At 36.8% G+C, this 27,286-nt stretch overlaps 2 protein-coding genes and 1 long non-coding RNA gene across 8 annotated transcripts; 1 reads left to right on the top strand and 2 right to left on the bottom strand.

The window, feature by feature from the left end:
- The first annotated feature begins 3,193 nt into the window (after positions 1-3,193).
- On the top strand, positions 3,194-21,233 carry LOC122416400 (G-protein coupled receptor moody-like). Of its 6 annotated transcripts, XR_006262101.1 has the most exons (11): positions 8,801-8,888; positions 9,718-9,857; positions 11,490-11,596; positions 11,931-12,071; positions 14,902-15,072; positions 15,289-15,416; positions 15,565-15,718; positions 16,961-17,160; positions 17,251-17,433; positions 18,136-18,256; positions 20,039-21,233. XR_006262101.1 is itself a non-coding variant. In XM_043429329.1 (10 exons), exons 2-9 carry the CDS (start codon positions 9,846-9,848, stop codon positions 17,466-17,468), a joined length of 1,131 nt encoding a protein of 376 aa, XP_043285264.1. In that variant the 5' UTR covers positions 8,799-8,888; positions 9,718-9,845; the 3' UTR covers positions 17,469-17,513; positions 18,136-18,243. The 6 variants fall into 6 exon arrangements, 5 of the variants coding, with proteins under 5 accessions (XP_043285261.1, XP_043285262.1, XP_043285263.1 ...); XM_043429329.1 differs by lacking the exon at positions 20,039-21,233 and having other exon boundaries at positions 8,799-8,888; positions 17,251-17,513; positions 18,136-18,243; XM_043429325.1 differs by lacking the exon at positions 18,136-18,256.
- LOC122416402 (uncharacterized) lies at positions 18,320-20,043 on the bottom strand. The gene is made up of 2 exons (XR_006262102.1): positions 19,499-20,043; positions 18,320-19,378 (listed from the first exon to the last, which is right to left on the bottom strand). It is a non-coding gene; the product is annotated as an uncharacterized lncRNA (long non-coding RNA).
- LOC122416401 (ras-related protein Rab-32-like) lies at positions 21,039-26,925 on the bottom strand. The gene is made up of 6 exons (XM_043429330.1): positions 26,527-26,925; positions 25,999-26,031; positions 24,516-24,612; positions 22,932-22,988; positions 21,905-22,149; positions 21,039-21,610 (listed from the first exon to the last, which is right to left on the bottom strand). The coding sequence occupies exons 1-6, from the start codon at positions 26,840-26,842 to the stop codon at positions 21,486-21,488; spliced, it is 873 nt and encodes a 290-aa protein (XP_043285265.1). The 5' UTR covers positions 26,843-26,925; the 3' UTR covers positions 21,039-21,485.
- Positions 26,926-27,286: the final 361 nt, after the last annotated feature.

Here is a 27,286-nt window from a genome sequence, read left to right as displayed (position 1 = left end):
AGGAATAAAAACACGTAGAAGTTGGAGACCGCGAAGGGCTCCCCGCGAGTGTGGTCTCGTTGTTATTTTTACTGCAAGCTGGCCACTGGAAAATCCTTACGCTGCATGTTTTTAAGAATGAAAGAAAAAGTGATGTTTCTTTGAATTTTACGTTTGTTTTTGTTTCAACGTGGAAGTGGGAAGCTCAAAAGGACGCGGTAAATATCTTGGAACGAGTTTCGTTTTGTGCTCGACGAAAATCATGCTGAAATGAAAATATTTATGAAAACTATATGAAAAGTTGGAAAATAAACTGCAACCATCCGGCGCTTGTCAATATCATGGAAATTTTCTCGATAGAAACTCGTCGCATTACCGAATGGAAGGATCACTTGCTAAAATAGCTTACGGAGCTCCATTTCATCGGGTGTAATATTACATTCGGAATTCACATTGAGCTGAACATCATTGACGATTCTCTATTCACAATCCAACGTGACTGGCAACCTTGAGTACTCTGCCTTAAATTACCAGTCTAAATCATCATCAAGTATCCTCGAAATATCATCGGTCACACATTCTTGGGCCGCTTCGTTGACAAACATCCTAACCCTATGACTGTCATCGCACGCATGATTTATAATTATTCGTACTGCCCGGGGGGGAATATTTCTTGTGCGTCGTCCGTTCGAACGACGAATCTGTTTATATTTCTTCGAAATAGAAAGGGTCAAAGATTTGAGGAAGGATTATTTTTTAGATGTGAAAAAATGACGACGAACGTTGCGCAGAGTCGAAATCTTTTGACACGAAATTTCAGAGGATTTTTTAACAAATTTTCGAGCTCGATAACTTCGGAGTTTTTTAAAACATCCGTGAAAATCCACCAAGTCGTTGACTCCAGTCAAAATTTTTCAATGATTTTATGAAGAATTGAAAAACATTTGAGAACTTTTTGGAGTTCTTTGATATCCATTGAGATGAATAATTACAAAAACTTTTAAGGGAGATCATGCCCGAAGGATCGCATTTAATCGGTGTCTAAATTAGGTCGATTTTGACTTTCTAATTGAAGATATTATCACTTCAAATTAATACGAGAGTGGGTAAATACTAGTTTTTTATGTCAAAAATCGCATTAGAGAAGACAAAGGGAAAACACAAAGGGAAATGGATCAAGAAAAAAGTGTTAAGGAGTTTCGGTACAAAAGTCTAAATATTAAGAAATTGATGAAATTTGGTGATAATGTTCTTCAACATCAAGTGCGAAAACACAAATTTTTTCAAAATTTTCTTATGGAAACGCTATGCTCATACACGTCAACTTTAGTGATCAATTACTCGATAACTGTGTAGAAGAAAAATCTTAAAAAATTTGTATTGTCAAATTTGGCACTAAAGAATATATGTTCACCAAATTTTATAAAATTCTGAACTTTTTGAAATTTTTTATGCTTTTAGCATGGTTTAGCATGGCAACATTGTATCGCCTGTACCGAAACTCCTTAAATAAAGAGACGGAAGGCTATGACAGGAATGGGCCAAGCCAAGATGAAGCAAAATGACGAAATAAGCATATGTGAAATTATACGAGTGCTCATTACCAATTTCGTTCAATCTTTAACTTGATATATTTTTATTAATAGTAAGACAATAGTCTCGAATTTTCTTCCAAACCTTCATTATATGCTTAATTGCTGTTGTGCGTACGTTTTTTATAAGTGAATTTTCTTCATATTTAAGCACATTATTATCTCAATAATCAATAAGCTTTAAAATTTGATATGTGATGATGGATTTGTCAATTTTCGCTAGTCAGCTTAACATATTTTCAATTATATTGGAAAGTTTGTACAGTGACCCGAAGATGATACTAGATTTTTGTTAATGTTTCCATTTCCTCTGTTCTTCGCGTCATCCCGTGTTGTGTTTCAATATTTTCTTATCGTAAGGAGAATTTACTTCGAAACCAAATCTGTTCTAGGCTCGTGGGAAACGGTTTTCTGACATTGAAAGCGATTCCAATTTGTCGCGAATTGCGGAGCTCGACGGTGTTTATCTCCTAATGGCTTTGCGAAAGAACGAAAAAATTCTATTTCCTGGACAACTATGACGTGCCATCAAACAAATCACTGCAAAAGAGCCTTCCCGGAGGATTGGAGCGAATCGATTTATTTCACAATTGTTTCATTCGCGAACGTGTATGCTTTATTATTTTTTGAGAACGGTGATCGATGAGACAGAACGAAAGTTGTTTCTCATCGTTCATAAAAGAAGTTGACCGAAGAGTCGTCGAATTATCGTAGAAAATTGGTGAAATAAGAACCGCTCTGGAGATGGAAACGTTGACGAGGGTCCCCAGGTGTTCCAGAGCCGAGAGAATTTCTCGGTTATTTTCCCAAAGTGGAGAGGTGGATCGAGGTTTTTTTTGCGAGATCTCGCTGAAAGGAACACCTGGCTATGTGATCGTTGACTGTACGTGTAACACGAGTCTGTGAATCGTTAGCGTCGTGTTCAATGGACAGAACTTACGAGGAGCATTAATTATGACATCACCGAGATCCAGAATGAGGACCATTTTCTTTCCACGATTTCAAATGTTTGAAAAACACTTCAGCATACGACGATTTATTGTTTTCTGTTAGTTTCGCACTTCTTTTAGAAATATCATTTCTCCCATTCTTTTGAAAGCCTATTAAAACATTCTTAAGGGGGGTCCTGCTTTAGAAAGTAAAAAAAAATCGATTTTTTGTTATTTTCGATAAATCTAGATATAAAAAAAATATCAAAAATTAAAAAAAAAAATGAACAAAAATATATCACAAACGTTCGGAAATATCGGGACAAAAAATAATGGAATAATTTGTAAAAAGTTTCTAGTGCTACACTTACAAGTAACACAGGCGATTAAATTGTCTTCAAAAGCGACTGAAAAATGTTCCGAAACCCTGGGGAGTGAGAAATATTGAAAAAATTTCAATACCATTGGAAAAGATTCCAAAAAAATGGAGAAAATTACGACGAATGAAGAATGAGAAAAAAATGAGAAAAAAAAAACGAAGGAACATCGTCCAGCTGAAGGAATGAGTATGTGGGCTCGAAGAAATGTCGAACGAGTGTGTGTCGTACGTGGGTGCATTTGTCATCGCGGGGAATCCCCCCACCACGATTCTTATGGCCTCAGGAGCGGAGAGCACGAACGAGCTGTACTGGCTATACGATTTGACAGACTTCTCAACGTAAGCAGTGCGATGGTGACATCTGAGCCGCGTACAGGCCAAGTTTGACGGTTTTTCAACTCGGGTTTAAACTCCTCAATGAACATGACATAAAAAAACGTAAATACTTTTACATATGTGTTCATACATATATAGATAAGTATGTAAAGATAAATGTCCTCCGGAAATCGTGAATTAGAGAATTAGTGTGCAAAATTAATCACTAAATTGGACTTAATTTTTCGAAATGGTCATTTTGACTGATTTCGTAAAAGTTGAAGGTGCGTGAAGACAACGCGAAATGAGCTTTGACTCGTTTTATCGTCACTGAGGCGGGAAGGCACTTAAAAAAAGTGATTGCATCCAAAAAGTCGGTTATAGTGGGAAAACTGTTGATTCGAAAAGATTTTTTATGTTATACGTGAAAATAAATTGTTCTCTTTTTGTTTAAATGAAAATTATTTGACAGTGTGAAACGGAATGAAAAAAAATTGTTGGAAATGCGAGAAAGGGTGAAGAGCGTTGAAAAATTATGAACATTTGTCGTCGCCACGAAAGCGAGCAATTCGTTGTTTTGAGATAGAAGAAGAAAAAGTTATATTGCGAAACTAGTTTGTTACATTATTCGAAAAATAAAACCGGAAAACCGTCGAGCGCTCCGAAGCTCTTGGAAGCGTGCAAAAAGGGTCAAGTCCCCGTTCGGCAAACTTGAAAAACTTTTTGTTGCGAAAAAGGGTTGAAACGACTAGAAAAAGGAAGAAGATGAGTGTTGGGTGTGAGTGTTTCACGAGCGACAACAAAACAAAGTATAAAAGCTCGTGAACGAAGAGGCGAAGAGTGTAAAAAACATCGGAGAGAATTATTTCCCACGCTCGCCGAAAAGCCATCTGCCGGACTTTTGACACCGCAAACATTTTTTTCGCATCTATTTTTTTCCACATTTGTGTCAAGATTTTAATCGAGAAGAAAAAAGCCGAAATCATCAAAAAATTCGAAATCTCAAGCGACACCGCAAAATTCGAGGTACGAAAAATCTTGTTTGCATTTTTCAAATAAAATTAATTTCATAAACGAAAAAAATAATAATAATAATCGCTCTTGCTACGAAATTTCTATCCCTGTCATGGGAGAAGGAACAAGCGCGAAATTCGGTAAATTAGAAACAGAATTCGAACGGGCGCACCACGAAGAGCTCGAGGGAAAAAAAAACTCGAACGTACGAGGGTTGAAAACGACCGTCGTGGGTTGCCGAGAGTTTTCACGAGCACTTGCTCGGCTCGGTGTCATATTTTAGGACCACTGCTGTGACAGTCGTAAATAAATGTATACACACTTACGTTTCTACGTGTATAAGAACTTGAAATTTCGATTTACACGTGTTTTCCTTTTTTTTGCTTCAAGCTCTCACAATTTCGAATTATGAGGCCGTTTATCGTCTGTGGAGCTGTAAAAAAAAGTAGTGAATCGAATTTTTCTCAAACTTTAGCAGGTTGTGGAATTTTCTCTTCTCATCAATAATCCCCACGTCGCGCTATTGCTACAACAATATTAATGGGATCGACCATTATTTTCAGTCTCTTTTTCTCTTTGCTTAAGCTCGAGGTGCAGTAAACGCAGTTGTAAGTTGCTTATTCTCAGTGCCATTGTGTCGGTCTCGAGTTTTTATTCATGACAATAATTCAAGCAGCGAACCACTGTGAGCCAAGAACTTTCCTTCATTTGACTTTCACATAATTGTCACACTAAAAAACGACATGATAAAAAAAGACGAAGCTTCTCGTGCACGGGGAAACATCGAGGGAGTGGATTCGAGGGATTTATCGATACGAAAAAAAAATGGAATCTCGTCTCTATGTAAATAAAGGAGTTGGGCACAATGACACAGGGATTTAGAAGCCTCGAGTTCCTATGCATTCTTAGGGCATTCGAACGTTTGGAGTAGATTAGATTCGTCTGTTTGACTTAAATCTGAATCGAGGCATGGAATCTTTTTATGTCTTGATAATGGGGTCCGGAAATTTGACGATAACCGTCGAGAATACGAATTGAAAATTATCTTCAGTTTTCAAGGAGAAATTCTTCGAGAGATACTTAAATACATGGAAAATGTTGTTACTGCGAAATTATCTTAAAGCTTACGTAAGATTGGTTGAAAACGTTCGGCGATAAATATTGCTGATTGATTATTATTTCGAAAAATGATTACTTGACAAAAATTATTATTATTTTGTTACTTTTGCTGGAATATAAATTTGTTTACTTTTTCATTTTGTTATTTTCTTTGAAGAAACTTGAATGGAATTTTTGAAAGTATCGCGTTTACCGATTGAAAAGGCGTGCATACGTGCGCGTTCGCTCGAGATTCTAAATGCAGTTTGAACTGAAAGAACATAATCGGGCTTTGGAATGGGATGAAAAATCCGTCTCACATAAATCGCGGGATGAGTACAATGCGCGTTAAACCGGAAACCGGGTTCCGCATGCGGGGAATGCGATCCTCCGGTAGTCTTAAATATCTTTCACTTCCGGTGGACATGACCGTTGTTCGATTGTTCCGGAATGCTATATTTTTTGTTTATTCTTTTTTTCATTTTTGCTGATCGATCGAACACACGAAAGTGGATACGTCGGGGACTGGACGATTCATTCATTCGATTCTCTAGATATTTTTATTTGATTTTCGGCCTTTTTTATTGAATCAACCCGTAAACATGACACTCGTGCAAATTTGTACCCAGGAAAATTTCAAGTGTCTAGAACTTCAAAATGCCTTCCTTCAATTTGGCCATTTTTCTATAACAAAACTTGATTTTTCAATTTTTTCAATAATCGTAATCGATTACCAAGGAATTGATACTCCAAAAAGTTTCGTTGTGAAATTAATTCCATACATTCATGGATGGAATAAAAAGTTTTGAGAAGTCCAAGTGCAAATTTGCACCAGCATGGCCAGTGTGTGACCTCAAAGGAAGTGTGGTGTCCACGCGTTAAGGCATAACTGGATGGATAGCTCGACCAAAAATTATATCTGATTGGAATTTCCGTACTTCGTGATGCAATAGAAATCTGAAAAAATTCATCAACATTTGGAAAGCTATGAACAACAATTATCAATAATAATATTGCCCAAGAGTTAATAACAAATTATTTAAACAATTAACTATTCAATAATTTTGCGGTGACCTATTGTTTTTTTTTACGAATCAAATGTGCGTATTTTTCCGAATGCTCATGAATTTTTTCAGAATTTTCGTGGATTTTTGAAATTTCTTGAAAAAATTTTGAAAAAAATTTTAAAAAATTTGAATTCTTGATATGTTTTAGAAGACATATTTACCATCAGTTTTGAAAAATCTCAAGGTTATTGGATCAAAAATGTACAAATAGAGCCACTTAAAAAATTTAAAAACGGGAATTTCAAAAATCGACGAAAATTCTGAAAAAAATCATGAGCATTCAGAAAAACGCGCACATTCGATTCGTAAAAAAAAAAAACAAGAGTTTACTGTAAAATTGTTAAAAAATTATTTATTTAAACAATTTATTGATAACTTTTGGGCAATATTATTATTGATAATTGTAGTTCATAACTTTCCAAATGTTGCTGAATCTTTTCAGATTTTTATTGTATCACGAAGTACGGAAATTCCGATCAGGTAAAATTTATCGACTGGGCAATCCATCCAGTAATACCTTAAAATAAATTCAACGAAAAATTCGGGCGTAGAAAAAAAATGAGAAAATTAGATCAAGAATATTGAATTCTCGATCGATTCCCCAACGCTTCAATAAAATCGCAATAAATCAGGGAACGGGATGAAACATCGATAATATCGCCAGTCGTTAGAGGAGTAAATATTATTTCAATAAGATCGTCATCAAACTCCTCAGATTTCGTTGTTATTCGAAGCAAATTGAAAACGATCTCAACCAGTAGAAATAATCCTCGTCAACAAGACCTCTCGCCGTTCCTCGTTTCCGTCTATTTCGTATCAATGAATAGCATCAACGGTAACTTTGACTCACTGATTTCTGGCTTTGCCCAATCCATTATCGCCGATCGATGCAGAACCGCATTCCACGTACGAGTTAATGTTCGCGACGTCCGCGCGATTCAGGAATGACGAACGCGACGGTGATGCATCCCAGAGCTCACCTCCACGTGGCTCGAAGCCGCGTCTCGATCCTTGGACAGTCCCCGTACGCGTTCGTATTTAATAGTAACATTTTTTAATGCCAAAAACAGAGAAAAACAATATCGAGCTAGGATCGTGACGTCACGTACAGCTGTTTCGAGGATCCGCGTATCTTTTGTGTTGCCCCTGTGTTTCGCGGCTTCGTGCACACTGCAAACGACACTTTCACCGTGACTCAAGTTTGACTCACGATTCTCGCGAGTCCCGTGCCTCTGTGTCGCGTGTGCGTGGCTGTCCGTGAGTCGTACTATTGTCCGGTTCAGTTGCTCATTCGCCTCCTGCTCGCCGAGATGTGATTAACTCGAGAATCATTCGGTTACGTATCTGTGTCTTTGTATATGTTTTTATAGTATTTACATGCACACACGCGAGTGCCGGTTGGTGTAGTCCGTCGAGAAATGACTGGCGGCGGCGCGAGGCTCCCGGTTTCTAAGAACGCTTTTTAGCTCTTTGTACACCAGTTGCTGCTATTCTCTCTGTTCAAAATTGCCCATAATTTGTCGTATTTATGGCGAAAGAAAGCACGAACGATTGCGGAGAAGGAGTGAGATTTAAACTAAATAAACAAACAAATTAGAGCAATCGGTGATGTTTCTAAGAATAAGAAGATCTGAAATGAAATTAGGGTGGAAATTATGCTGACGAACGTTCCGACAATCCCCGGGTCCGGAAACGATAATTAAATAGTTTTATGTCAAGGGCTCTTGAACCGAAAAACTCGAACTGAACTGAAACTTCGAACTATTGTCATTATCACTATGGTAGGGTCTCGACACCGCTGCTTTTTTTGCGACACCAAAGGAGCCAACTCACCAAGTGTCTCTTCAAACACATGCACACACTTTATACGAGATACCGGGTGTTCGTTAATTTTCCTTAATTAGACTCAATCGGGGTTAATGCTCCGGTGTTTAACCCTCGTTTACCAAATCCAGCACCCTCATGGTTCGGTCTGGTGGATACTGCTGTGGGAGGGACAAGACCATTCCGAGAGGAAATGAAAAATCTCGAGAGTCTGCCAGCGAGAAACTAATATTTTGCAAAGAAACAGGAATAGTTCCTTGAAGAAAAATGGATTTTTGAAAAACTCGTATTTTCAATATCGCTTTCATTTTCATCGGTTGAATTTTTTTCATTTTTATTCTCCGTCATTATGGTGTGAAATGACTTTTTCGAAAATATACGATTTTGGCGAAAATTCGTATTTATTTTAGGAAATAAGAGGGACGAAGAGTGCAGAAACTTTTTGAAAATATTGTTCCGAACGACGCACGGGATTGCTCATGATTGTGAATAACGCTTCGTTAACGAGGAGGCGCCCTCATTCAATTAACGCGCCCATCCCGCGCAGTCTTCCGACGTAAATGTATTGAGGTCTCCAATTTTTTCGTCCTTCCGGTCAAGAAACTATTGTTCGAGATGCCAAAGTTCGTTTCCGTGGATGGACAGTCGTGCAATGTATTTAATTAATTACGAAAGGACCACTAAGAACAGGGTATTACACCTTTTTTGAAAACTGTTTTAAATTAATCCTGAGATTGTAGAGAACCAGTAGATTTTTTTTTTTTTTTTTTTTTTTTTTTTTTTTAGAATAAAAACTATTTTTTATTCATGAATTTGAATTTTCGCGCGGAAACGCTAGCCACCAGGCTGTTTCGGTTTGTGACGTAAATTTCGTTGGTAAACAATACGACTGCGAAAGACCAAGTAACAAGATTTGTGAAAATAATGACGTATAATGTATATCATTGGTGTCTTGTGCGTAGGTGCAATAATACAAGTGTAAAAACGCCACAAAAATTGTGGATTCACCGCCACCATCGACGTATTTATCATTGGTAGATTCATACTTTTCGTTTTCACAAAACCGTCTTCCGTTATGCGATATTAATAATATAAATGATAAAAGTTCACAAAGGTGACAATAACTTGTCAAATTTCAAAATAACACAAAACAGATGAAAAAAGACGATTTAAAAAGTTTAGTTATTAAATTTACGTCGCATTTCTATGAATAAATATTGACGTTTCTCGTTTACTTTTTACGAAATCTGTCATAAACGTGCATTTTTATATTTTTTCTTACATACTGTAAAATACCTTATTCTAGATGGTCACATTGTTTTTTCATTATTTACGAAAAATCTTTATTCCTTTAAAACATTAAATAATGAAAATTTTAGTCTTCAAAATGTAATTGTTGATATTTTGCGACGCCTGGACACTATCGAAGCTCGTTTGAAAAACAGAAACGACGTTTTTTTCGTTTTTATTATTAATTATTCGTTAATGAATGATTTAATTTCCATGGAAACTAATTACAGGGCTTTCGAAAGCTAATATTGGCTTCGACAATATTTTTCTATTGAAGCAGGATTAAATATGAAATTTCAAATCTGCTCATCACTTGCTCAAAATATCGTTAAATGTGTCTCCTGGTCGACGAGAGTTAATGATCAGTGAGGTGAGCGTTCAAACTTTCGACCTTTCCCGTCACTAAGAATTTCTTAAGCCGTATTTATATTCGTTAATTTTACAAGAAACCCAGACGAATGCATCTGAACATCAAAGTAAACGAGCTCTCAAAGCTTATTCTCGATGTGCTCCACTGAAAATGGGGGAAAGGCCTTTCATGCCTGGCTTTGTACGAAACGTTCAGGGGTTCCACTGTATTCACATTTATGGGGGTTGTCACATGAGGGTGATCGGAATGGGGGTGGGACAGTCTCGTACGGTAGCTCTGAGGGGGTTCGATGCTGGATAGCTTCACTGCAACGACGCATTTCACACGACCATGGGTGGGGATAAAATGTTAGGATGACTAAAATTTCGAATAGCTAAAATCCTGAGTTTATAAACTTCGAAGGATAATATGGAGACAGATGAATTCGACTAGAGCTTTGAATGTCGAAAATAAATAAAGTAGAAACTTTAAGGTTCGAAGCACGTTTATATCGAAAATAGAATGTAACGATCGCCCATGGAACGACGAGTATAATATCGTATTTAAAAAATTCGATTATCACTCTTTCGATTCATAAATTACGACAATCAGCAATACTGTTAATATTCACAATTTCGAAAATATAATAACGAAAGACTAAAATATTACTGAGGTTGAAATACTGAAACACCAAAAAGCCGAATGGTCAAAATGGCGAAATGTTAGAAAGTCGAGGGAACAATATAAAGAAATGCAACGGAGCTCAAAATGCACACGTCTAAGTGTGTATTTAAGTTTCATGGGCTCGGAAAATACACTTTCGATTTTTTGCTTCTCTATATTCTGGTATATCTATAAAACGACTACTCTCCATTTTCAATTCGAAAATATGAACTTTTGTCATTCGTAGGGTCTGTTAAAATTGCATGCGAAATGAAAATTATCGAAATATATATTTTCGAGTAAATACGAATTTAAAGAAGGAATATTCGGTTAAACACGTCACCTGCTAAATAGTCGATCGGCAATAAGAACTTCGAATTGCTTATTTTTCTCCAATCTGATAAAACGACTTTTTAAATTACGAAATATCAGCCGTATGAATAGTACCAAAGCAAGAGTCTGAGCGAACTCTGAAAAAAATGTACAAAAAAATCTAAACAGTTTTGAATATCATGAGAAAACCAAATCTTTAGATTTCTTGAATTTTCAAAACAATCATCCAGCATCGAATGGCACCTTCTGCAGCAAAAAAAAAACAGATCGTCACTGGACAAACGCTCATGATAAACCCAAAAGAACGAGTAAAAATGTAGTAAAAAACGTAGTAGAACAAAAATGGTTAGCAATATGATTTTCCTGAATGAATTTCGTTCTTTTATCTCCTGACCACAATTTGCTGCTACATTTCTGCCGGATGCTAAATCCGCTTCTTCGAAATGTGTCCTAATTTCGTAAGGACTAGTTGATTTCCCAATATATTGTTAATTCATAAAAAACTTTGAGATCTCCGAATATTGTTTTTGTTGATTTATTAGTCATGAAAACCCACCAAACTGGTATTTAAGCGATTTATGAATACGAGCGCCTCTCGTTAAAAGCGTGAAATCATTCTTTCCTGGGTTGTTATTATTATTGTTGTTATTATTGCAGATGAGTCGGAGCGAATCGTCATTCAGCATGGAAAGCACTCCCATGTGGCTCGCGCACCACATGGACTCGACGAATTACAGCGAAGTTATTCATGGCGAAATTTCACGGTTAGTGTCCAAATGATGAGCGGATTGGTTAATTACCTTGACGAATGTATCACAGAGTTGAACAATTATCCCGATTCAATTGAGCTTTTTAAAGAATTTAGTTATTTCTCGTGCCCATCAAAGCCTGGTATCGTGGGACGATTTTTCGTGAATCTCTCAATTTCGAATCTCAAAGTTTCGAACTGTAAAAACGAATTATTCAAGTCAAGTTTTAGTGCAAATAATTAGCAACCGAAACTCTCGCGATTTGTCATACAAAAATGAATCGTTGCTTGGTAAACTTTGAACGCATTCATTGATAACTATCGCGTAACGAAAACTTTTGTTATTTCAGGTTCCCGAAGCCTCTGCGAACCTTTGCAGCTGTGGCTGCAATTATCATAATGATAACCGGACTCGTTGGAAATTTGTTAACGATCGTTGCACTCTGTCGATATCCAAAAGTGCGAAACGTCGCTGCCGCTTTTATTGTGAGGTGAGTTGGTAAACACTAAGATGCTCCGAAAAAAAAAGATTTTTTATTTTTTTTCCCAGTCCTATCATCGGCAAAAAACAACCGTCCTCTTTACGCCTCTACTTGAAAACAACGCTGCCCCAAACAACCCTACTCTCAAATTTGGTTGTCGTTCTTTCAAAAAAGTTTTATCATTACAGTTCCGCATTTTATTCAACTACAGAAATATTGTGAATGAAAATTTGATAAAGGGTGGGGATCAAATGTTGGAATGACTAAAATTTCGAACAGCTAAAATCTCGAGTTTATAAACTTCGAATGATAATATGGAGACAGGTAGATTCGACTAGAGCTTTGAATGCCGAACATAAATAAAGCAGAAACTGCAAGGTTCGAAGCACGTTTACATCGAAAATAGAATGTAACAATCGCCCATAGGACGATGACTAAAATATCGATTTTTCGAAAATTCGACTATCACTCTTTCGATTCATAAATTACTACAGTCAGTGATACTGTGAAAATTTACAATTTTGAAAATATAATAACAAAAGATCAAATATTACTGAGGTTGAAACACTGAAACACCAAAAAGTCGAACAGTCAAAATAGCGAAACGTTAGAAAGTCGATCGATCAAAATAAAGAAATGCAGTGGAGCTCCAAATACACGCGTCTCACTCACTCACTCACTTACTCAGATCGGTGATCTCCAATTTTAAACATCGCCATTTTAACTTTCGCCTTTTCGAGCCATCGCTATTCCGCATATCTAAGTTTTATAGGCTCGAAAAATTCACTTTCGATTTTTTGTTACTCTATATTCTGGTCTGTCTGTAAAACAATTACTCTCCATTTTGAATTCGAAAATATGAACTTTTGACATTCGGATGGTCTGTTTAAATTGCATTCGAAATGAAAACTTTCGAAATATATATTTTCGAGTAAATACGAATTCAAAGAATAAATTTTTGATTAAACACGCAATCTGCTGAATAGTCGATCGGGAATAAGAATTTCGAATTACTTATTTTTCTCCAAACTGATATCACAACTTTAAAAATTTTGAAATATCGACCGTTCTACAATTCAGTTATTCGACATATTGAGCCCCACCCTTTGATAAAGTGGGACCGTGCAATTGATGAATCAAGCAAGTTCACACGAATCTAATGAAAATTGATAATTCCAACTTTAAGAGTTGAAATTTGGAAATATGCTAAAAACATACGGCGTGCATCTATTCCCGGAATTATTATAGAATCTACCATTTAGTTGTTGAGAAAACAATTAACGAAAATAGCATTTTTTGAAGAGTTGTACACAGACTCTCATCGCAGGCAGACTTCCTGTGCGATGATTTCGATTTAATGGAATAGGACCCTCCCAACTTTAGAGAGCCAAAAACGAGAATAAGAAAATAGAATGTTTTTAGATATCAGTGATGTCTCGAGGAACCCTCGTTACCGGTGAAAATGATTTGGGAATGGAAAAAGAAAAATATTTATTTGAGGTTGAGTAATAACAACATAAATGGTGTAAAGTTTGACAACACCATGAGCCAGGTGATTTAAAATATAGATATGCATACGCAAATAAATAGAAAATGGCTTTTGTCAGATTGTGCTTGACGATTTTACTACGAAAGTATTTTAACCACTATCATTGTATTAAAAATTAATCAATCTCAAGAAATAAGTTACACATAATTTTAATAATTGCGAGAATAAATTTTAGTAGTTTCTTTGATCATTAAAAGATCAAAAAAAGTTTTTGAATGACAAGTAACGCATGATCTTCCTTAATGATAATCGAATTTCATTCGTAATGCATTATCATAGTAAAAATGTGAGTTGAAACCGCCGACGTAGAAGAAGAGTCGCGTGAAGAAAAATAAATCCATCTTATCTTTGGAGAAAAAGTGTGATAGACTGGGCGCAGGGTGATTGAATCGGTACGTCCTCTTGGCCGGGAAATCGATATATTTTTTCTTCCCATACATCGAAGAGCCCGATATTCCTTCCAGCCTTGATAACGAGACGCTTTGGGCAAACGTGACAAAATGTTCTCGCCAAGATGAGCTTACACTTGCCGTTTTTTCCAGCTGCTGACAAGCTCTTAAAGCACGATGTTCCATTCCGTTTTCTTCACATCTTTAAACGTATTTACTGCCGCAATATTTTCCTGTTGTACGTCATTTCCATCATTATTATTCGTATCCATATTCGCTTTTCATAACGCAAAATATGATTTTATTCTCCCCACTAGAATCTGCTTCAATAATTATTCATTTTTTTAATATTTGTTTATTTATCATTAACTGATTTTACTATAAAATCAAAATAAAATTGTTTTTACACTATTTCAGTTTTGCTTTACGCTTATAAATACTGATTATTATAATTTTGCCCATCAATTATACTCAGATTGTGAAAATTTCGTCAAAACTTAATTTCGACGAAATTAATCATATTCTAAATATTATTTAGAGAGTAAAGTTTGTATCTTTACTTTCAATAAAAGTGCAAGACATAATTTTGTATTTTTCTGCTTCGCGTTATGGCAGCCACATCATTGCATCGGTATTTTTCTGCAATTTATATGCTGTAGCTGTTCGCCTACAAGGCCTTGACTCGAGGCTGGCGATTTCCCGTGTAGGATACCAGTTTTCTCATCATTCATCGAAAAGAAATAATCGCAAAAGAATCGAAATAAAATTAGTTATGTTTCCCACATTTTTACTGTTTATTATCCAATTTATTGATCTATCTACGAGCCTAATCGATGTTTATTTATTCACCAACTGAAAATGAATATCTCCTTTATATGAAAAAAGCAATTATTATTTGCAGCCTTTGCGTGGCGGATTTCATTTTCTGTTTGCTCGTCCTGCCATTCGATTCAACGAGATTCATCGATGCTGGCTGGGCGGAAGTTAGATTCTTATGTGCACTTGTGCCGTTTCTTCGATACGGAAATGTCGGAGTTAGTCTTCTCTCTGTTGGTGCCATTACCGTCAACAGGTACGATATTAAAAAACTAGGTTGAAAAAGTGACGAAAAACTGAGACTAAAAAATTCGATCATTGATTAAACGAACTCCGCACTCAGGTGGACGAAAAAATAGTGGCTTTCCGTCCAACGAAGTGGATTTGACTAATTGAAAAAAACATTTGTTCACAGTAAACGTCAAATCGATTTTGAAATAATTATTTTTCACTCGAATATTATTATTTTCAGATACATAATGATAACTCATCACGGTCTTTACAATAAAGTGTACAAAAAGCACTGGATCGCGCTGATGATCCTATTCTGTTGGGTATTCTCTTACGGGATGCAATTACCAACGCTAATTGGTGTCTGGGGTAATTAGATTATCTTTTTTCGTTTTCTTTACTTTCGTCCATTACGAAAGTAATGGCGTATACTTAGAACTGAAAAGTCGTCAAACTATCGAACGACAATAACCATTAACGAAGTTTTCCTTTTGGACGTTCCCGACCCCTTCCACAGGCAAATTCGACTACGACCCCAACTTGGAGACCTGCTCAATCGTTAAGGATGCAAACGGACGCAGCTCGAAGACCTTTCTCTTCGTAATCGCGTTCATCATTCCGTGCATAGTAATAGTCGCCTGTTACGCCAAAATATTTTGGGTCGTTCATAGGTAAGATTTTTTTATTTTATTTTATTTTTTTTTAATTTTCATCCGTATGCGTGCTGCGCATCGACTCATTTTAGGCGCAAACTCAATTATTCTTACGAGCTCGTCCCATTCCTTTGACCCTGTTTTTTGCCTCCCTTCGTTGTTTCTGTTTTCGTTCTTGCGAGACTTGGTGGAGCTTGCAACCTTGCAACAAAATGGACGAAAAAAACATTTTTAATTCTCCAATTTTTTATTTCACGAATTATTTGTGTTGAAAAACTACGAATAGGAAATTAGGGAGGGAACAAAATTGGAGAATTACAAAAATGATTTTTTCCTTCAATCTCGAATCAGATTTTTCTGAGAAGATGTCAATGATAGAAGCTGGAATTGCATAAGTCAGTGGGACCAGAGTCCTGATGTCTTGTATAAAAAACAATTCTGGAAAGAACGCCGCAAGTCCTTAAGAGTATGGATCAGTCGATCAACCTCACTTGAAACTTTTGAAATCGAAATTCTTTGACACAGTTTGACCGATTAAAAAAAGGCTCCTTCAGCCTAGGCAGAACGATGGCAAAAATCGACTGCCTTTTTCTAATCGGTCAAACTCTGTCAAAGAATTTCAATTTCGAAATTTGCAGCTCTCTCTCGCACTCACGACTGATTCATCCTCTCGAAGTTGGATTTATCCGGAAGCTCGTATTTTACGATCGCAAAGTACGTTAATTAACGACCTCCGAAAAGTCGTTTGGAAGCTTTTGCGATGAATGCTCACACAATTGAGTGTTCATAAAGCGAGCAACGAAAGTTGGCCAACTATTAGAACAGTGCACTAAAGATGCACTAAAAATAATTCCCAAAGTACTTGGTCGGAGCCGCGGGAGATTACTCGAGATTACTCATTTCCCGACTAAAATAACGACAATTTTTCATTTAAAGTTTCCGATTTGTTCGGCAAATATTCCAAATTATCAATAAAAACTTGGCCTCCAATTGATATCATATATTTTCATACCGCACGCGCGTAACTTGGATAGTAAATTTTTCAATTTGTTCAAAATTTATGAATTTTTTAAGAAATTTTTTGATTTTCTCGAAAGAATATTTCCCTGATTGATACTTTTATTTAAATTTTAATAGAACTCTTTCGATTGTTTTTTATTTTTCGTTTTCCATTTCTGGAGAATTTTTTTCCTGGTTTAGAATTTTTTTGTTCTACACGATTACGCATTTCCCGGCTAAAATACATTTTTGACCACAAAGCTCGGAGTCAAGGATGCGGAAACACGCGAATCCGACAATCAAATCACCGCACACACCGGGACGTGACACACGGGAGATGAAGCAACGTCGGAGCGAGTGGAGAATCACAAAAATGGTACTCGCGATATTCCTCAGTTTCGTTGCCTGCTACCTTCCGATCACGATCGTCAAAGTTACCGATCACGAGGTCAAATATCCGGGTGAGTAATCGCTCCGAAATTCGCGAGCCACAGCGCCCTTCGACGTGTGTTTTCCTGACCGCGAAGTTTTCTTACCATTTCTCCACGCAGAGGCTCACGTCATGGGGTATTTGTTGCTGTACTTCGCCTCGTGCGTTAATCCAATAATCTACGTCATCATGAATAAGCAGTACAGACAGGCCTACGCAGGGGTCATTAGTTGCTCGAGGATTCGGGCCAGTCTCACGCCCCGTGGCAGCAGTGCTCCTGGTGGACAAAACAACTACGGCCAAGGTAACCAACACTTCGTTACGGTAACGAAGCTCTGACACCGCGAAAACAATGCGATCAGCACGACTAGACAAAATTGCGTCGTAAGTGATGGGCACACACTTGTCGTTTCTAAGACTGAGCAGCCTGGCATGAGTCTCGAACGTTCCTTAAAGCTTTCCGAAGCGATTACCGGGCGAACGAGCATTTCTTTAACGAATAACTTTACGAGTCATTTTATTATTGGATAACAATGATGCTGCGACTCTCAGCGGGAAAAAGAAAGTTGAAAATTAATCAAAGGACGGGGAAAATTCATTCCGAGCCTAAACCGCACTTTTTTATCTCATGACAAAAATTTATAAACTTTTTCAAAATTCGGACAGTCAAAATTGGCACGAATTTGCGCTTTCACGGGGTCAGTGACAAATAAAAAATTCCCATTCAAAATGTATCGGGAAGCATGAAGAAAGAGGATGAACTGGAATAAAGAATTGAAAAAAAAACTGCAAGAAATTGGAAGACAATGACGAAGATTACAAAGGTGTGCCGGAACGAGAGAATTGACGATTCTCGATATTTCAAAATCTCTAAAAGATCGAGAAACGAGTGTCCCATTTATTTTTTTTACTGTTTGGGAAAATTGGATTACAACTACGATGCATTATTTGCTCATGAAATCTCGTCGTCCGAGATACTCACTTTTACTCGCTCCCCTTTTTTCAGGAATTATCGATGCGAGCTAATGAAAAAAAAGCATTCGAGCTCACACAAAAACTTTTCTACTAATGCGGATTGAGACGGTGTAGCATGCGTATTGATCGAACTTGGAAAATGATCTGAATAGGTACTAATTGTTTCCTGTTTATGACAAAACTAACGAAAAAAGCTACTAAAAAATCAGCTGCAATAACATTTGTACAATTATTTATTAACTTTGTTTGTTCATAAAACTTATTTTTCGTGGCTTCATTAATACGTTAACATCAAACGTTCGTTGCTCACCGGCTTCTCTTAACCCGTAAGCAGTCGGGCTCTTGCACTCCCAACTTTGCTCGCGCGATCAAAAATCCCCTGACGTTCATAGACGTCAGTTCTCAACTCGATGAATAAAAAATTCAAAATAATTCCCCCTCAATAATAGCAATTTGGAAATTTGTCATTTTTGTTTAAATCGAGCATAAAATAGAGAACGAAAAATTCGATTTAATGAAGGTAGAAAAAATGTCGAATGCTTGTTACTAGATTTTTCAAGTTATTTCAGCTTTGGTAGCAACGTAAACGCTACTTTCGAAAACTCAACCAGCCGTTTTGTACACGGGGAGAAAATTCTAGTCAAAACTATTATGGTCCCATCGAGTAGGGTTCTATATCGTGATATTTATTAATTCTAGGAAGATACATAATAATTTTTTGTGAAGCGAGAACTCGATCAAAGTTGATATGTGTAATACCAAAACAAATATATTGTCGTACAAGTGCGAATGAAATTCTGCTGTGTACCACAGTAAATTTCTAAACACTTTGGTGGATTATCGATGCTTGTGTTCGAGCTCCTCAAATTCTACTATGTTCAACTGTAAATTTCGATTGTGAGAACAGTACTAATCATAGCAAAACGGCATTAATAATTCTACTTTACAGTTCATCATCAAATTTTACAATGTTTCCTCGGTGAACTACGTAGGAAAAAATAGCACAGTTTAAGCCTTTGCACGGTCAAAGCAAAATATGCAATTTCAAAGTTTTTGTTCGAAACTGACTTGGAAGTTACAATGTTTTTGGTAAAACCGCCCAAAATGAGCGATATAGAAGCGATATGATGTCATAGTAATTTTTACAATTTTATTCTCTCCGTGTAAATATTCAAGGGCGAATGAAGTTCTGCTATGTTCCATAGTAAATTTTCAAACATTTCGGCGGATCGGCGATTCTTGTATTCGAGCTCTCGGAATTTTACTATGCTCAACTGTAAAATAGGCAATTCAGAAATTTTCATTTGAAAACGAGACGAAAATTACAACGTTTTTGATAAAAACATCCAAAATGGGCGATATAGAACCTACTATGGCGACATGGTAACTCTTACTATTTTTTCTCTCCGTGTACATTTTTATCCAACGTCGACTATTCACACGAAGTCGCGGTGATTCATATTTTTAAATTGATCAGTTATCCTGCGAGGCGGGTACCATTATTCCCAGTAGTTCTCCAAGTCACAGTGAACCGAAGAATCTAATTCAGTTGAACTCTCTCATTGTTTAAAAAAATTGCAAGTCTCGGAAGATACGAGATAAAGAGCCAAAAAGTAGTGTGTACAGATTCGTTGGATGGGCTGCCATTTCACAAAAGAAACTTGAAGAGAATAGAAAAGAGGCGGGTTTAGCAGTGTTGGGGCAAATCTTATCTGAAAAAAGAATTAAAACAATTTAATGTTTATATTGAATCTCCAAAAAATGTGTAAAGATGAAAGGCCCAATTTTTTAAACGATTGAAAGCGAAAAAGCAGAGGGCACAGACGCTTTGCGAATTTCCAACTAATACCGACTTTTAAAACTCTCTAACAAAATTTAGTCGAATGGAGGAAACTGATGAAATCAATTGTACAATGAGGCGTGTTCGTTTTCAGATTATTCCAAAGAATACAGCAAGACGATGGTATCAACGGTCTCGATCGCGATGAACGCTGTGAAAAATTCTCAACTAGAGGACGAACTGTGAAAGCACGAACCAAAAGAGGAAGAAGGAGCCCGGAAACATATCTAGTTTTTATTAGGTCGAGAGTCACAAGTCTGCTGGACCAGTTAAATAATTGTTATTCTTTGTAAGGGACCAAGACGCAAGCTAATCTGTAAGACTCGGTTGTAGGTTACTCTGGCGATGACAATATTACTATTTTTATTAGTAATTCCATGGCTCGGTGCGGACGACGAATAAACGTTCATTTCCAACTAGGTTAAGTTATTTATTCAACTGGTTCGAAGTATGTTATCCGAGGAAAGACTTGGATACGGAAAGTACGAGGCGTGTAAATATTTTGATGAATACACTGCAACTTTGATTTATCGAATCTTGAATAGTGCAACATTCCTCACTGTACGATTCGCATCAATCGAAAAATTGGGTTCGTTGAACAGAATCCGTTCCGTTGAAGGAAATTTTGGTGAATTTAAAAATATTTTATTTTTATTACCAAATGATGCGGTTTATTTGACTAAATTATGAAAATTCCTTGTGGCTGCAACAACCAGGTGACCGAAGTCCAATCATTGTTCGATCAAGTCGTATCTTCTGTTGGCTCACACACAGTTTTCATTTGCTTCAATGACTATTGCTTTGAATATTTGTTTAACTGTGATGAGAATAATAAACGAATGAATTCATTTCGATATTTTGTTCTGCATTGGCACGAGTTTGTCTAGGCGTACCAAGGCAATGTCAGTTCGACCAAAAAGTTGTCTCAGTATGCAGAAATTATTTCGTTTTTGTCTCAATATTCTGTTACCCTGACCACAACTGAATTCTTTGCTCGACAGAAACGTTTTTCTCTGGTCACTTGGGTCGACAGAATTTTCTTTTTAGTCAAGATACCGAACGACAAAGTATGGACAAAGTTGTAAATTTACAAGTGCGATGAAGAGTCAGTCCCACCGCTGCTCGAACAATTGAGGCTGCAGTGTACGAGTGACTTTATTTCTATTTAGAATATCTTCATAATAGATAATAGTATGGATACATAGGTATACATCAAACGAAGTATTCGTGTATGTACAAATTTGATAAATCTAATGTGTGAGTGCGCAAATAAAAATATACAAAGCGAACACGAGTCTTGCTGGTAATCGTATTTTATGTTTAATCTCATGGAGAATCGACCACTTTTTTGAAGTTTGAAGTTAAATGGCACCCAAACGTTCTCCCCTCACTTTTAGGGCTGGTAATAACGACAGATGATAATGGTGGCGATTGGTAATTTGTTTCTAACGAATATACTTTAATACGTAAGTTTGAGCTCCTTGGTTTAGACGCTCGTTGGAGTCTCCCGTGAAATTGATGATTCACTGCTTTTCCATACATCAAGATTTGCAACAATTATTTTTCTCCTGGACTTCTGGTGTTTCTCGAAGTTTTATCGAGTCTCTTATTTCGTCCTCGATCTTCGCCTTCAATACGCTCTCGACAAGATATCGCATCGCTTCGTCTGACCGATAAAATATGAGATTAGACAGTTTTCAGCTCGACTCCATTTGTCATTTATGCCCTGAATGTGAGAAACTAAAAACATTGCTAAATGCCAAAAAAAAAAAATTGAAGTTTTGTTCATTGCAACCATTCGGTCAGTTCATTTATTTTTCCTGAATTTACTGATCTGACAATTTTTAAATTGAATCGAGTTTTCATGGTCTTTGCTTTTTAGATTCCGTTTATTGTGCGTGAAATATATTTTTTCGAGCTGAATTTTCTTTTTACTTTGTCTCATGTAATTGTCGCTTACCAATATTTTTATTTTCCTTAGCGGAAGTGATGTACCAAGAAGCGATTTTATTTTCTTTGCAAAACTTGACAATTTGCTCGGTCGGTACGGAGACGGTGTGGATGTCACATTTGTTGGCAAGCAGTACGATCGGTATGCTGGAGCCATCGGGCAGCGTGACCTTGTCTCTGAGATCCACCAGCCATTTTTTCACCGACTGGAAAGTTGCGACCCTCGATATATCGAATACGAGGGCTGCGGCGACCCTGCGAATGTTTCCATGATTACAGAGACTAAAAAGTGTCACAGGTATGCAGATACGTCGACAGGCGTAAGGTATTCGATTGTGTAACATTTTAATGTTCTATTTTTGTTCATAAAAAGGATTAGTGATTAAAATTGTTATAAGAAAAAATAATCCACGAAGCAATGAGAAAATAAATCAATGAACAAATACAAAAAAAATAAATAAATATGTAATCGGTATCAAAAATTCAACACACAAATTGCACTGAGAAAAAAAATTGTTGATTCAATAGCAGTCGATGTTATTCGAAGTCTTCTTCATTTAAGGTATCCCTTTCGCACGACTGTATTTTTTGATGGCGCAAATTGGGGCACTCGAAATTTGGACATTGTCTCAGGAATGTAGAATTTTTTAGTACGTGAATTATTGAATAGAAATGTGGTGGAATCTCCATAAGCTCCCGTATAAATTTTACGATTTTCGAAGTTTTAATTCTTTATTAAATGTTCGATAACCTGATTTGAAATTTCGCCAATCTATTCGCATGCACTTTACTGTTATTTAAAATCAGTTATTTCGAGAATATTCAGATTTGTGAAAGGAATACCTTAACTGCAATGTTTTCGGAGAGAATGAATGTGCAGTTTGATCTAAAACTATTTTATTCGTTTAACGATGTTTAACCTTGCGATGATCATGTCGTCATTGGCCACCCCGTAATGCCACATTTCGTTGTTCCAATGACGTTTTTTTTCTCAGTGTGCAAGCATTATCAAAAAAATACAAAAAAGCAATATTTACGCATATTTATAGTAAACTCTGGTCATGTAACCGAACCTCTCGTGGCCGGCAATGTCCCTAGAATAAAGTGCCTCGTAATTTTTAAATGAAAACCAAACAAACGTTAAATTTTAACCGAATCATTCGTCTGACGTCCGTCAAGCAAAAATGAAGATAGGAAAAAGGAAATGTGTACGAAGAAAAAAGAAAGAAAGAAAGAAAGAGAAAAAATTACATAATAATAAAAAATAAATGAAAACTCTACTCTTTGCCCAACGGACGGGTTTCGATGGTCTGATACGAAATAGTACGAGCGTGTGAAACTTCAAGCTAGCAAAACCCACCGAATGGACATACGCCGTATTTCGGAAATCAGGTCTGGCCCGGTGAGCATAATGCCGCGCCGATTTTTATACGATCGTTTCTCGCTAGTATAGAAATCTCCTTACATATAATTCTCATTTATTACGACATGGAACAAGACCTTTTATAATTATTTAGTTGACTCAACAAAGTGACAGTGGAATCCAAAATATTTTTGTCCAACCAATTGGATTTTGTTCGACCAACGACATGTTTTTTTCAACGTACGTTGTTATTCGTTTCATTTTCAATTTTTCGAGTTAAAATAGACAAATTTTTTGCTTCATATGCAACTTAGGATTGCCAGTTTTAGCTGACTTTTGCTTTCTATCTACGCGCAAATGAATTATCGCGCCAGTGGATTTATCCATATTGTGTCAGTCCACAAGCCGTTCTGTATCGAAGAGCCGGAGGTACCGGAAAAGACGAAATATCGGAATATACAGAAAATCAGCACAAAGTCTAGAGAGCGAAGGCAGGAGTCTCGGGACAAAAGTACATTGACAGCTCTGTAGTCTGCTGGTAATTATTTCCTGAACATTGCGTCCGGAATGTCGTAGGAATAGAGTGAGGAAAAAATTCAATATCTCGAAAAGTATCGCGGATCATGAGAAAATTCAGGACCGAAGCCTCGGGGTGGTTTCATCCCATCGACAGCAAAGTATATGCAGAGTTTCAGCCCGATCAGCGATTCTCGGTTGTTGGGAAGATGCAAAAAAGACGTCTCATTTTCTCGGAAACCCTCGAGTTTTCGGGGAGCACGAAAATTTTTAAATTACGAGATCTTCGAGTGCGATTTGTGGAGCCAAAAACTGCTCGGTTCCTTGCGAAAACGTTTTTTCGAACTGGTACTCTCGAGATATTTTTTTCAAGGTACATTCGCGATTTATAAATTTATAAGTTTGAAAACATTTCTACCGAAGGGCGTATGTCCAAGCACATTCTAACTTGACGTCAAAGCTCGCGATGTTCTTAGGCCTGTAAAAAGTGACAGCGAACTAAAGCGTTTGTAGGAAATCGATAAATGCGGTGGTTCGAATCGAGCTTTGAAAAAAGTTCACCCTTTTCCATTTCACTTGATCTTTGCAACTGAATTTTTCCTTGCTGCGATATGTGCCCACAAAAGAAACAGAAACGCACTCGCACCCATTAGAGATCTGACCATCGATTTTTTTCAGTGAATGTAAATTAAAAAAAAAAGAAAAAAACAAAAAAAAAGATACGGATTAATGAAGGCAGTACCATAATTGCAAGTTTATTTTAGTGCGAGGATCCCAATCGAGCGTTTTTATAGCGAAATCTGCGCCTATGGTAATCTTGTAATTCGAGGAGAATTTGCCTGTAAAAAATAGTGTTGTTTTGGGCGGAAGAAAATTAAAAAAAAAAAAATAAAAAAAGAAAAAAAAACTGTTCCAGTGAGAACAGGATTCGTGGGACTATTTCACCTTGAAATAGCCTTCAATCGTCATTGAACGTCTGTAACTTTTTTCTATCGAACACGAATCGTCTTTACCGGAGAGAAAAGAAAATAAAATGATAAAAAAAAAAATCGAAATTTTGTTGAGCACTGATTCGGATGATTGAAAAAAAAGGTGAATGTGCAGAATAGGGGTCGCAGCTTAAAACCGCATCAATTTCTTTTTAGTAGTCGTAATCACAAAACGATAGTGTAACCTGTAATTTTCTTGAGGGGGGAGACTTGCAACGTCATAAAAAAAAAACACAAAAAGCCGATATGTCCAAAACGGATATCGAAACGTGGTTACATATCGTTTTACTTGATATACGAGTGGAATCATTGGACGCGCGCGCGCATCTTGGCTGGGAACGGCATACACGTCGAAAGATGTGCGTGCGCCTGTCACACACGTGTGCTTTTTACCTCTGTAAGTATACCACTTTCGACGGTCGGTTTTTGCATTTTTTATGGTGTTGGAGTTCATGCCCCTTTTTAAAATGACTCGAGATATCATTTTTTTTTGAGATAAAAATAGTGGAAAAGAAGATTGGTATTGTTTTGAGCTGCAGCCTGAATTCTGCTCATTTATAGACTAAAAAATGGTAAACATTGAAAAATTGGTGAATAAGAATATTGACGAATAAAAGAATTGGATCATCAAATTTCTAGAAATAAAATGCCTCGTGTTATTCGAGAAGGCTCTCGGACGTTCGAGTGTCACGAATGGATAATGCAAATTTGTACACGATACGATTGTACGTACTTATATACGGCACGTTCGACTAATAGTCCGATTAAGACCGATGGAAACAAATCCTCAGGGGCATTTGTATTAGTCGCGTGTCATTATAAACTGCAAGAGGTGGAAAAGTAATGGTAGAAATGTTTAAAAAATTTGAAAATATTGAAAAGTATGCAAAAATAATAATAGGAAAAAGTTAATACTCATAAAAATCTGAAGCTTTACACATGCACGTTTATGAAGCTTAATACAGTAACGAGTATTGGTTATTGCAAAAACTTTGAAATTAGCACGTTTCTCTGAGTTTTCTTTTGGAGGCTTTCTCAATTCCGAAACATTTCGTCCTATTTGCATTTCGCGAAAAAGTGCTCCATGATCCCTCCTTGAGTACTTTTGAACAATTTTGAAACGATTTTTTTTAATAGTTCTCTTAAAAAACTCATAAAAACGCGCGTATTCTGGTCGAGTGCTTAATCTAGTTGTGACATGAAACATTTGTTTATGCACACTTGTGAATACATTACCCTCCGTGTAGCGCCTGACAATTGCTGTCTTTCCTATAAAAACGAATAATTATATCAAAGTTCGACGCGAGAAAAACAAAAAAAATTGAAAATTGACTCAGTAGTACGAAAATTAAAATCCCCGCACGTTAGCTGAGTCTTACAAGCCTCGAAGAATGCTCACAAAAAAAGAAGCGTTCGCAAATATTTTTCTCGAAATTCCAGTTATAACAACCGAGATTTGATAGAAATTTTGATATTTATTTGCAAAATAGATTGAAAGAAAGTTAAGCACAGCTTTACTGTACATTTTTTGTTGAAGGATTTTTTCTCTCATTATTTTCACACTGGTTTATATTTCATTATTTGTACTCTGAATGTTTTTTCTGATATTTCAATGTTTGATACATTATTCGGAGAAAAATGTCGAAGTTGTGACTCTGGCACAATAAGTATGTTTACATGAAAATATCCGGGTATGTGTTTTCATATATACTCGATATCTACAGAACTCGATATAACCGCACCTTAAGATTTTCGTAAACTTACCTACACCATAATCACCAATGATAAGAAACTTGAACAGGAGTTCTTTGTGATTAAAGTTGGACAATATAACATCCGAGTCTCGCCTTGGCTGGCGAAGACTCATCTTGTTTTTATGTTTTTTGCCACTGGGTAACGGAGAGAAAAAAAACAAAACAGACTCGCGAAAGTGTACGCGCGCGCGATCTACGATGATACATATACGAGCTCTGAGCGCGATCTCGGAATAATTTGAGGTTAGAAATCCGTGTGTGTTGATACTGCTGTTGGTAGTTTGATATGCGCACGTTCGTCGCCTCGGCTCAGCCGACCCGTACATATCGGAAATATCGAAGCAAGAGAAAGAGAGAGAGAGAGAGGAGCGAAGAAAGAGAACCGATAAGCTCCTGTTGCTATCGTATCTGTCTGTAAGCATCCCCCCTCCCTGACAACGAGTGTATACCTCTCAAGGTTTGGGCGTTCAAAGTACAAACGCAGCCACCGTTTGCCACCGTTCTCGAAGAATTTTTCTTCGAATTTTTTAAACTGTTTGTTAGATGGGGAGTTTTTTATACGAATGTCTCGCATGCAAGCATTTTTCTCTTTTGTGATATATTGTCGATAAAGTGGTGAAAATATTTTGTCTCGTAAAAATCGGTTAAAGATGTTACTTCACAGTTCACATGGACCAGAGCGAGGACATATACAGGAAAAGGTAGTTTGGGTTTTAGACCACAGAGGCACCACCTTTCGGTTATTTAGTGTTTTTCTCGAAGCTGTTTGG

The sequence above is a fragment of the Venturia canescens genome, chromosome 9, assembly GCF_019457755.1.
Source record: "Venturia canescens isolate UGA chromosome 9, ASM1945775v1, whole genome shotgun sequence".
Lineage (NCBI taxonomy): Eukaryota > Metazoa > Arthropoda > Insecta > Hymenoptera > Ichneumonidae > Venturia > Venturia canescens.
This window is presented reverse-complemented; position numbering and strand designations above follow the sequence as displayed.

Coding starts and splice junctions, on each gene's coding strand:
- LOC122416400 (XM_043429325.1), top strand. Junction 11,597..11,930: donor ATTCATGGCGAAATTTCACG/GTTAGTGTCCAA, acceptor TTGTTATTTCAG/GTTCCCGAAGCCTCTGCGAA. Junction 15,073..15,288: donor GGTGCCATTACCGTCAACAG/GTACGATATTAA, acceptor TATTATTTTCAG/ATACATAATGATAACTCATC.
- LOC122416401 (XM_043429330.1), bottom strand. CDS start 26,842: ATGTACGGGTCGGCTGAGCCGAGGCGACGAACGTGCGCATATCAAACT. Junction 22,989..24,515: donor AAAATAAACTTGCAATTATG/GTACTGCCTTCA, acceptor ACTTTATTCTAG/GGACATTGCCGGCCACGAGA. Junction 22,150..22,931: donor AGAGTTTACTATAAATATGC/GTAAATATTGCT, acceptor AAACATTCGCAG/GGTCGCCGCAGCCCTCGTAT.